The sequence below is a fragment of the Rhinolophus hipposideros genome (assembly GCF_964194185.1).
Source record: "Rhinolophus hipposideros genome assembly, chromosome: 10".
Classification (NCBI taxonomy): Eukaryota; Metazoa; Chordata; class Mammalia; order Chiroptera; family Rhinolophidae; genus Rhinolophus; species Rhinolophus hipposideros.
In genome coordinates, this window is record NC_138056.1 from 31,219,079 (window position 1) to 31,231,134 (window position 12,056).

General features: G+C 34.2%; 1 protein-coding gene across 3 annotated transcripts in view; it reads right to left on the bottom strand.

The window, feature by feature from the left end:
* GAS2 (growth arrest specific 2) overlaps positions 1-12,056 on the bottom strand; it is a 259,404-nt gene that overhangs the window by 52,964 nt on the left and 194,384 nt on the right. For all 3 annotated transcript variants that reach the window (XM_081062994.1, XM_081062995.1, XM_081062993.1), the window contains 2 exons: positions 9,677-9,815; positions 1,853-1,960 (listed from right to left, as the gene is read on the bottom strand). In XM_081062994.1, coding sequence (XP_080919120.1) covers positions 1,853-1,960; positions 9,677-9,815 — 247 coding nt within the window. The remainder of the gene's footprint in view (positions 1-1,852; positions 1,961-9,676; positions 9,816-12,056) is intronic.

Sequence of the window (12,056 nt, forward strand, 5' to 3'; positions counted from 1 at the left end):
CACTGATAATTAAATTCAAATGCTATCACTAGGGAAGGTGATGCAATTTTTTTCAATAAGGCAAATCTCAATTCCTCTATAAATGCATAATTTTACCAAAAGGAAACCATTTTCTAAACACAAAAATGAACACCAAAAAAATATCTTAAGTGTTTAATGTGACATAAATTTCTTATTCATAAATATAGATTTCAATTCTTTGGTAATTGACTATGGAACACCAGATATAAATAAACATATGTAATATATATTTTGCCTAAAGATATTAGGTTACATTAGAGGAAAAAGTATCTAATTTATTATGTGTTTTGTCAACAATTCTATTTTTAAAAATAAAAAATTGTTTAAATAAATGAAAACCTAGGTTTTGATTCTAGGCTTTAGGGCCAAATATTCTCAAGGAGCCTGAGTTTCACCTAAGAAAGGTCAACCTAGTAATTTTTAAATGTATCTGTGAAAACAGCAAATCACTATTTTTTAATGTACTAAAGAGAAAGCAGGTAGATTGGATAAAATAAACCTGTATGTTATCCTTATAGTAAGAAACAAAAGAACAATAAGCATTGAGGCAACTGTTTATCCTAGTGAGACCGTTTTCCCAGATTTCTACTCAGACTCCTAATAGCATATCATTATACCCTGTTCAATGCCATTCCAAAGCAAAATAGCAATTATTACCTGGAAATTTTTTAAAAAATCAATAAATATTGCCCTAAATTAGATTAAAATACAAAATGATTCATACTATGCTTGAAGGCTAATTATGATGAAACTTTTCTTCAAATAACATGCTGTAGAAACTTAAAAAATTTGTCATACAAATAACTTGAAGTCAAAACTTGAAATTAAGAAAATATTACACAAACAAAATTTCTACTGGTCCATCACTGATTTGAGTATTGTTAAGATTGTATTAGACGTATACATTCAAATCATTTTGCTGTACAAAATAAAATAACAAGCAAGATATCTGTAACTTATTCAAATGAAGAGAGACTATACCTCCTTTGAATCATAGCCACTGTTATTTAGGAAATGACTAAAAAATAAGGTAGAAATAAATATACGTATCAATTGCAGATTTCTAGGGATTAACAGTGCTATATTTTTCATTTTCTGATTTCTGAGAATTCTTAGTCTTATGAAAAGTCACAAAATTAATTTGAGAGATTAACTTTTCTTGATTACTAACAAAACAGATCACAAGTGAAAGGCCTGAAATGTTACTTTATTGAGTAACAATCTAAGACTGTTCTAATTAGGACGATTGTAAAATGGACAGAGAACACCAAGTCACTTATTGGCACAGGTCCACATTTCTTTATTCAATCCCATAAAACTAAGTAAGAAACGGCAATCACTATTTCACCATGCTTTTGTAATGAGCTTTCCTTCTCCTTACTCTGGTGCATAACCCAAACTTCTTGAAAAATCACGTTCAAATAATTTGAAGGTTACGAGGACCAAAGGATGATCTTTCCAAAGTAGAAATATGGAGACGGGAAGCATACTGTTTCTGTTTCCCATTGGAGGGGTTGTAGTTCCTTTGAAACTAAATATATAAACAAAACAGGATTGTTTTTCTTTTCCTCATGCTATTTGACTTCTATGATCTGTTTGGTGCACGTTTGTGTATATATAAAAAGAGAGAGAGTTCTATTTATTTAGCCCTCAGCAGTAATCATATATAATGCATTTAAAAATGTTCATACCTTGTGTCTTCATATCCAACTGTAACCATCATAGGGGAAGTTCCTGCTTAGTTACTGGTCATATTTCCCGGTAACTCCCCAACTCAAGTCCTGAATAGTCTCATAAAGGACAAGATACCAAGTGAAAAGAAAAACTTTACCCTAATGAAGAGGATCTTTTCTCCCACTCGGTATCTTCCTTGAGAGAGCCTCTCCACACAGAATTTGTTTGGGCATTTGCAAGGAGGATCTTCAGAAATTCTTTTCACCTGAAATAGAAGAATAAGCAAGTTCATTCTCCATAATCAATTCCCATTTAGATTAATTTTTCCATGGGTTCAAAGGTCTCTGGGCCATTAATGCTTTTCAATGTGTTCTATACCAGACTATGGACATGATGTGAGCACAGAAGTACCACATTAAATCCTAAGTATGTAAAGGTCAAGCCCGAAAGACATTTTCCGAAGGCCAATAACTGTACTAAGGCATAAGCTGCGTGATGACAATAATGATGCTGGAATGATGAGCACATCAATTGGCAGCATGGGGATGATGAGCTGGGTTCTCATTTTTGGAGGATTAAAAAGAATGTACATTGGGTTGCCAAGGTAAATATATTGAAAATGGCAATAGAATATACTCATATGTTAACATAGTGTATGTTTCCTCATTACAATTTTAATGATATTAATTTTACCCATTTTCAAAATAAATGAGAATTAAACAAATTATTATTTTTTTAATTAAAGTTTATCGGGGTGACAATTGTTAGTAAAGTTACATAAATTTCAGGTGTACAATTCTATAACACATCATCTATATATCACATTATGTGTTTACCACCCAGACTCAGTTCTCTTTCCATCAACATATATTTGATCCTCTTTGCCCTCATCTACCAACAAATTATTTTTTAAATGAGAATATTATTTAATCTTACTTTGAACTCAAAGATTTTCTTTAAGAAGTCATCTCTAATTCACCCAGATTCACCCAGAAATTCACCCCATCTCAGTATGTCTCACCTACCAAAACCCACTTCTGTGGCATCATTTTACAATTTACATGCATTTTATAGAATCCATATCTGAATGTCAGATTTTATGTCTACTTTGTCTCTCCTTACTCTTTAAAAAATACATAATCTAAATTATATGCTCACAATGCTTATAAGTAGTTGTGACTATTAGAAGACATTTGTAGTCCACAATTTTAGGAATAAGGTTTATATTTATGTTTTACATTTACGTTTTTGATTGGGAACCTGCCATGCTGTGTCTCATAACCATTCTCTCTTGAACTAACCAGTCAACCAAACTCAAAACAATAATTTCTCATGTTTTAAGCCAAAGTTTCCATGGATGAAAATATTTAAACACCGTGCAGCCTGCATTTGAGAAGCTACATGGAAGCAATTTGGTTTCTGAAGGAATTGGTTTGGACTCTCCTCACCTAAATTCTTTTTTCCACAAAGATATGGCTCCTAGAATTTTGTCATCAAAGACATTGAATCATTCCCTCGAGTAACGCAATGTCTGACTTCATTCGGACTTCTCCTAAAACTGTGGGAAGAGTAACACATGAACTCACTTGCATGTTGGGGTAAAGGACATAAACAGTTCGGTTTCCCTGGCATAAGACAGGTTCCAGAAAGTATGAAAGCATAAAACACTAGTGGGAAAGGTAGAAAGAGTGGAGTAATACTGAAGCAAAATTCATCTTAAGACGTATACAATTATGCCTCAGTGAAGACCTATAAAGAAAAACCAACACGATTGCTGGGGAAAGAAAACCAACTTCAGATATATATATTTTTATTAGTCCCTTCTAGAATCCCTAATTCTGCTAACATAAAGACCTATCATTCTTAATACTTATTATTATAACAAATTGTATCTCAGTTATTGGTTAACATTAATTTCTCTTTGTTAGATAGTGAGTTACAGAAGGGTTGAGATAGTATTTCATAACAATTTTAAATCCATAAGTAAAACACAATGCGTTAACATTAACAATGCGTTAATGGCATACTTGTATACTATGTGTTCAATAAATGCACATTGAAAAAATAAGTGAATGTATAAATAAGAACATGGACCTATACAGGACACAGGGAAATTAGTGCAACAATTTAAGATTGGATTCAAAGAATCTTACAGATGGATTTCATTGAAAAATGAGAAAACTACGTAACGTCATTTTAAGTTAGTGATTAGGCCCATGTATTTGAGTTCTGAATTTTTCCTACTATGTGATGTTTGGCCCAGAGATACATCCACCAACTCCCCTAGTATTATCAGAATTCTGTCCCTAGGGATGTTTTAAAGGGATATTCTTGAACAAGATAGTGATAATAGAAAAATAAACACAAGAGTTGGGTAATAGTGATGTCATTCCCTTCCAAAATGTAGAACCACATTCTGGGGTGGGGAGTGGGGTCATAAGATCAATGAATGTAAGGTGTTTTCAGTGTACCTCTTGTATGCCTCTTTCTATATGTATTTATAAAAATGTCATATATATATATATATGTATTTATAAAATGTCATATATACATATATATATGGTGCCAAAAAAACGTATACAAGTGGACACTTCGGTCAACATTGCTCAAGCAGTTGTTCGCCATAATCAGAAGTATCTGAACGCTGATGGTAATCACTGTGAGCACCTCTTATAATTGCAGAAGTCAAATGTGACTTGTATTCATCTTGTTATCAGTATATACTGAGTATTACAATTTTAATAGTTTTTCCTTTCTTAAAATGCGTATACATTTTTTTGGCACCGTGTGTGTGTGTGTGTGTGTGTGTGTGTGTGTGTGTGTGCATGTGTGTACATATATATATATATACAATGTTTATTCTATCTATCTATCTATCTATCTATCTATCTATCTATCTATCTATCTATCTATCTAATGTTTAATTTATACCAAGAGCTTCCATGAGAAAAGAAGGAATGAGGAAAAGAAGGGAAGGAGGGAAGGAGAAAAGGAGGGAGGGGGAAGGACTTTGGCTTTCCAGAAGAATATCAGACAGTTGCATCATAAAAGCAAATAGCCCAAACTTTAGGAGAGCCATGCTTGGCACAGCTTTACTGCCACATAGCAATTGAACAAACAGTAAATTGGTGGTCAAGTGGTTCCTCTGCTAAGAAGTAACAATCACAAGTATGTATGGAAAGTATTTCTATTTTGAAGTGTTCTTAGACAAAACACAGAAACTGTTGGTATCAAATGAAGTAAAATACAAAAAACAACAACAACAACAAAAAACAACATTTTCTCAAGTGGCCTGCCCTTCTCTAATGCCTTCCTAGCTTTGAAAATGGACTTGTCTCTTTTTTAAATCAAGGACTTTTTTGTAGTTGTATGAGATGAAGGCAGAAATGGAAGAGACAAAGCCAGACTGTGGGTAGTGGAAATATATTGTTAAGTAAACAGTGACTGATGACATCTGTGCTTCTTACATTACCTTGGGATAAGTCAGTCTGGCAGGTGTTCCGTTTTTGGCCAGGAACCCAGCCAGCTCTCTGCTGAAATGGGATTTCAAGAGGAGCCTGATTACTCAGAATTACACTATCTCTCATCCCCAGACTGAGGAAGTTGATGGAGAAGAGGAAGAAAGTAAGAATGGTTTCTTAGAACTGTATTCAACTCATTGTGTGGGAACTAGCTCAACATCAGGGAATGCAGAGAGAACTAAACCCGACCTTCCATTTTATCACAGCTGAATCACTCTATCAGGACATCTGGAGAATAAATTAATCGGAACAAACTCCACTGTGTTTCTTTCATTATATCTTGATTAAAGAAGTTGGATGTATTAGCCACAAAAGGGTCACCTATTTTTCCCCCAATTTTCCACAATTCCCCTAAGTAGCAAACAACGAAATGTGAGGAAACACTGAAAGTTTCAAATCTGGCAGTTATTATTGAGACTGTTCACAAGAATATGATATCTTGCTGGTCTGCTCCTCTTTTTTTTTTTTTTTTCTGTTGTCTTTATTCTTTTTTTTTTCTTTTTCTGCCTTTTTCTTCTTTTACTCCTTCTCTTTATCCTCCTTCTTCATTTCTTTTCTTTTTTTTTTGATGCAAATAGTAACTTTGCCGGAGTTGAAATAGCCAATATTACTACCTTAACACAGGAATTTTGCAAGCAATCTCTATTTTATATCCCTATTCTAATGCACATTTTGGGAAACATGAATTTCAACTCCCCAACAGCTATATATACAGTGAAGCAGTTGCCATAGAAACTATTTACTTTCTATATTTGACATACGAAGCTCTGATTTAAATCATTATTTTTCTCTCTTTTCTACTATTCCTGAAATAAAACACTTCAGTGAAAAACTATCACTAAACAGAATGCAAATATTTCAATACATTCTCCAACATATTAAGAAGGAGACTATAAGAGACTTCGGTGGCCAAATAATTTGGAAAATTTCAAGTTAAACAAGACCTTATTATGGAACTCACTAGTGCCTTGGTATATCGAGGTGCTTTGCCAAACTCTACGTGGGGACTATAATAAGCGATATTTCTTAAACTAACCTAAGCATGGAATTCTTTTCCCCATGGGGTATCTCGTGGTGTTAGTGTGTGATTAAACATTCTTTGAGAAATGCTGGTTTAAAGACTTTTAGGACATAGTATTCTAACTGGCAATGGTACAGAAATATCCACTTTGCACATTTCCTACATTCAATTAAAATCCCTTAACTAAACAGACTGTTATGTTCCCAAACTCTGGTGAATTTTAAAGGGTGTTTAAAGCTCTTGTGAGATCCTTCATTGTTTCCAGTTGAGAGAACAGAACTTGGAATAGGGAGAACAGCCACAGAGGGATAATCTTGACATTTTAAAGAGAGTATCTATCTCATTCTACTTCTTCTGAATTGGCGTATTGGTAAAACTTTTCCAAAACCCCTTTCATAGTAGTTTCACCACGTTCTCCATCCTGTCTTTTTTTTCTCTTCCTCAGGAATGAGGGATGGCCACATACGAGACAAGCCGGTGAAGAAAGGCAACCATTCTAGCTACTTCTCCCAGGTTCATGTAAATGGCTTTAAGTGGCAACATACCCCTCTGCAAAGCCATGGCAGAGTTGAGAAGTGCATGCATTTAAAGAGCACATGGCCATTGCAGATAAATAGAACAAGGAAGAAACTTTTTTAACCTTTATTACCCACATGGGTAATTTATTCAACAAGCATGACACTAAAAGACACAGATTAATGAAACATGACTCGTTTTCATTGAGAACAAGAACTGCACCTAGAGAATAACGAGTATTTATGTGCAATACGGTAAACACCCCATTAAATATATAAAAATACTTGGGCATTAAGGACAAATTTGTTAATTTTACCTAGGGTGGGAGACGCCGGGAAAGCTTTATATCAGAGACCACACAACCTGAATCTCAAAAGAGGAAAAAGTGTTTAAAAGTATATTTAACAGATGAGTAGGCAGAAGTATGGTGAGGAAAGCAAGTGGGTATAGTGAATTTAGGAATTTGAAATTAGTAGGCATGTTTACAATGAGAAGATGAGTCTAGAGGGAAATAAACCGGAAAAGGCAAAATGGTCAGAACATTTATGTGACATACGAATGAATTTGGGCTTTCCCTTGGATGTTATAGGGAACCCCTATATAATTTTCATCGAGTCTGAATTGTGTTTAGGTTGATCGTTCTAGTAACAATGTTTATGGGGAAGAATTTCAAGAACGCTTTGGTAAACAATGTTGAATGCCAGAAAGTGACCTCATTAATTTGAGGACAAAAAAAAAGTGTGTTTGATTCAGTAATTCATTCTTTAGGAGGTTAAGGGAGATGCTGGTTTGAACTCTGACTATAACGTATTAAAGAAAGTGACCAGAGGTAACGGCTGAGAGCAGGCGGATTAAAATCCAGTGAGTTGCCTGGGAGAAACACGTTTATAAAAGAAAGATTAAAGGAACACCTTACTCTAAAGCAGGAGTGTCCCAACTGCAGCCCGTAGGTCAACTGCGGCCCGCAATCCATTGTTAATTGGCCTACAGCAAATTCCAAAAATATATTTAGTGTACTTAAATAAACCAGGTGAGGCAATACGTACTTCACCTCAAGTGAGTGGCCCGACTGTTTGTGTATTTTACCGCATATGGCCCTTGGTGAAAAATGTTGAAAAAAGTTTGGACACCCCAGCTCTAAAGTAAGTCTAATCAAAAAAAGCATAATTGAGGGAGAAGAAAAATTGTTATCAATATCTAAATAATGCATGATTATTTACTATCAATGCAATGCATCAATTTCCTTATAAAATAAAAATGAAATACTATGATAAGCAAGTCATGTGACTAATCCTTCAAAACAGTTCTGTGATTCAAAAATCATTTTAGGTAGCTTTAAAACGCCCTTGCCTATCCTTTAATTTCCTGAGTGAATTGAATAAAAGAAAACTAAACTGGTCTTGGCTTACTTACCTTGATGGGCTAAGTTTAAATTTGCCGCTCTTAGCAGAAATGGGAATTCTCAATCTGTTATATTTCTGCTCATCAAAATCTGCAGTTAAAGTTGTTAGAGTATCACATGGAGGAAAGCAAAGATAGGGGAATCTCTCTCTCTGCATCATATAGTATCAATCAGCCACTGTCCCAGCTTTTTTAGCTCAGACCCTGGCAAAGGAAATGCTCAGCTATGGATGGACCTGCATTCCTTTTCAGTTCCATCTATTCCATATAATGTGCATTATGGTTGGTGCTAATTTTGAAGGACTCGCACATGTATGTGAGGCATACTTCACTCTAACATCTCTGAGGTTAGACTGAATAATGTTACTATTTTCCATAAAATGAATAAGCATTTTTTACATTCATACTCAAAATATATGTGCTGGGCGGTAAATGCATATACATACTCAAGCACACTACTTATAACCAAGAACTACTTAACAAAAAACAGAGGTAGTCAGAGAGTTTTAATTTATCCTGTTTGCTGTTTCACCCAGAATCTGTTTCCTGTGATTGTGATGGTATAATGAAAAATATTTCCGAATCTGCCAAAGACTGTGACTCAAGGACTCGGAAGAAGAAGGATGGAGACCTCAGAGTTGGACAAAACTGGGTTGGAATCAAAGCTCCTCTCCTTAGCAAGTGATTCAACTTCTAAGTTTCAATTTCCTCTGTAAGAAACCTGCCTTACAGACACCTGCCTTACAGAGCACTTGAAAAACAAAGCAAAATAAGTCGGACAGAAAAAGTCATATGATTTCACTGATATGTGGAATATAAAACTGAAAACAGCAAAGGAACAAGACAAACAAATGAAGAAACAAAAACTCATAGACACAAACAATAGTTTAGTGGTTACCAGAGGGTAAGCGGAAAGGGAGGTGGTAGATGAGGGTCAAATATATGGTGATGAAAGGAGAACTGACTCTAAGTGGTGAACACACAATGTGATATATAGATGATGTATTAGAATTGTACACCTGAAACCTATGTAACTTTACTAACCATTGTCACCCCAATAAACTTTAATTTAAAAAAAATGAAAGAAAAACAATGCTAGATGGAGGCTCATGGCAGACAGTCAGTAAAGGGCAGTTATCTTCCCTGTGGTATGCTTGCTTTCATGTCTTTAACAATCTTTACGATCTCATACCTCACGCTTCTTATCTATGAAATGAGGAACCATAAACCAATGACAACACGGCTTAAGTGTTTTCAAAGTCAATTTTCAAGAAGTTGATTTATTATCCTAAACTTTTAAATGTTACTCAGCAGAATTCAGTGGCATGTAATTTTAAATGACTGGCTCAGTTTTGAATCTCAAAGTGAACTGTAGGACCATAGATTTTTTCATAGGATTTTAAAATGAATTTCAATGAAATTGAAATAGGTAAAGATTAGATTGATGGAAAATTGTACAAGATGAGTTTTGAAATTCAAAGAAGACTAAGTGTTGGTAGGAAGTCTGGCCAATTTTACTTACTGCATCATCCAGTAAGTTTCCTGTACTCTTTTTTCCAGAAGACTTTGATGAAGAAGGTGAAGGAGAAGGGGCAGAAAGTGTTTCTTCTTGTTCAATCTCTTTTTCCAACTTTATCAAAGCAGGAGGCTCCACACCATACCTTTAAAAAGACATCAGATCAATATACATGCATGACATAATAATATACTTACCATATGTTGCATTTGATTATGAACACTACAAGAGCAAACTGATGACTTTTTAATAGAACATTAATTTTTCTAGGCATGAAATGGAAAGTCCTTAAAGGTATCTTTTGAAGCAGGGGGAAAACATATATGCTGTGTGTGTATGTGTACATATATGTACAGATACATAACACAAAACATACTAAGATTAAATAAAAATAATACATGTAATATATTAATGAAGCAATAAGATGAATAACCATATAAAATTTAGCCTTCAATTTTCATATTTACTAGCTAATGATAGTAGTGTTGTAATTGAACTCCTATTTTGAACACAAGCTTGTGAAAGATGGAAATAAATTCATCCAGAGTCAAGTTTGAAAAGAACTCCCCCAAAATAACCACTCTTAAATGATTTGACAGAGAAAAAATTCACTGTTAATTGTATATTTCCTATGGGCCCAGAAACAATGGACTACGGGTTATACAGGTTACTCTCTTAAGAAAAATATAATGAAAGCATGCAGAGTGTTACTGGGAAAGAAATGAACAGAAAATAAAGAGAAACAATTTAGAATAACAACATGGTAAAAACTGCGTGTTATAAATTGTAAATACCATAGAAGTTCAAAGAAAGAGATAGTTCTTATCAGCATTCTTATCTACCATTATCATTTTTCTTAGGCTAACCTTAAAATTGGATTGATTTCTTAGGTGCACATCAATTGTACCCACGTGGAGGCCAAAGATAATTCCAGAATTTAAGAGCTGACAGGACCTTTGCAATCATATAGTTATACATTTTCATTTGTACCGATAAGAATACAGATCCAGAGAAGAAACAGAACTAGCAAGGAGCTGGACAAAGATGCAAATCTAGGTTTTCTGACTTCAGGGCTGAGGCCATTTTTCTCTGACATTTTAATCAGGTGATCACATGTTAGGAAAGGGCAGTCACTTGGAGATTAAAAAACAGGTTACGGATGATCTACAAAGTAATCTATAGGTTAAGTAATAAATATGTTGACAATATGTTTAATATCTTGGAGTGAATGGTATATTAAAGCCATATTAAATGTAAAAACTTAGATTACTGTCCTGTTCTAATAGCTTGTTATCTTAACTGACATCATTACACATGTTCATCAGTAACTTCTAGGGGGAAGCAATTTCCCCACTCTTGATGTTTTGTTCTTGTCTAGGGTGCTCAATTGGTTTAATATCTGATGCCTCTCTTTCATTATGCACTCATCTCCAAAAAGATAGAGGGATTTATCCAAATCAGTAAAACTAAGAATAAACTGAGCATGTTTGATTTAGTTTACTCTTCTTCTAGGGAAGAAACTGCCTGCAGTTTCTCTATAGGAACCCCCAACCCTGATTCATCTTTGCTTGTAATTAGGTAGTTAATTGGCCTAATGCTGGAGTTCAGTGAAAAACAATAAGCATGTCCATCAACTTGGACCTTATCAATAATAAAGATGGTATTGATGTTCCATCTGCCACTCTTTTATTTCTATTTTTTTTTTTCAGAATTTAGATGGTAAGGATGGGTGTTATATGTCAGGTGACCTTTGAGAGCTGAAAAACATAGAATTCAGTACAAAACAGTTTAAGCTGGCACAACTCAATTGAACAATTGCTGTTTTGAAAACTGTCTCCACTGAATGATGTTTAGTTACATAAATCATTGGCTAAAGGATCTAGGCACCATTTGTCATATTTCTAATCTTTTATACAGACTAGCCATATAATGGGACATTTGTGGAAACATGTGCTAGACTGCAAATTCTGTAACAGTAGAGGCCACTGTCTGACTCACAGCATCCCCAGCATAGATCCTGGAAAACAGTAGGTACTCAACAGTTACTGTCTGAATGAAAAAAAACAAAACACTGTATTCTCACATAACAATGATTTTGGGTTCCAAATACGTATTTGGTTTGATTGTTTGGGTCTTTAAATGCAATATCACTTGAATAAAACATGCCAATATTAAATGTACATAAATGCTTTACCCCAAAAATGTTCTTTTTGAAGAGTTTAAACCCTATCTAAAACTAATATATATATATATACATATATATATGTATATATATATATATATATATATTTTAATTTTTACTTTCTAGTTCTTCTTTATTACACTGTACTCAACCCAGCATCTCATGAACGTTGACATGTACCTACAACACTCACATAGAGATCTG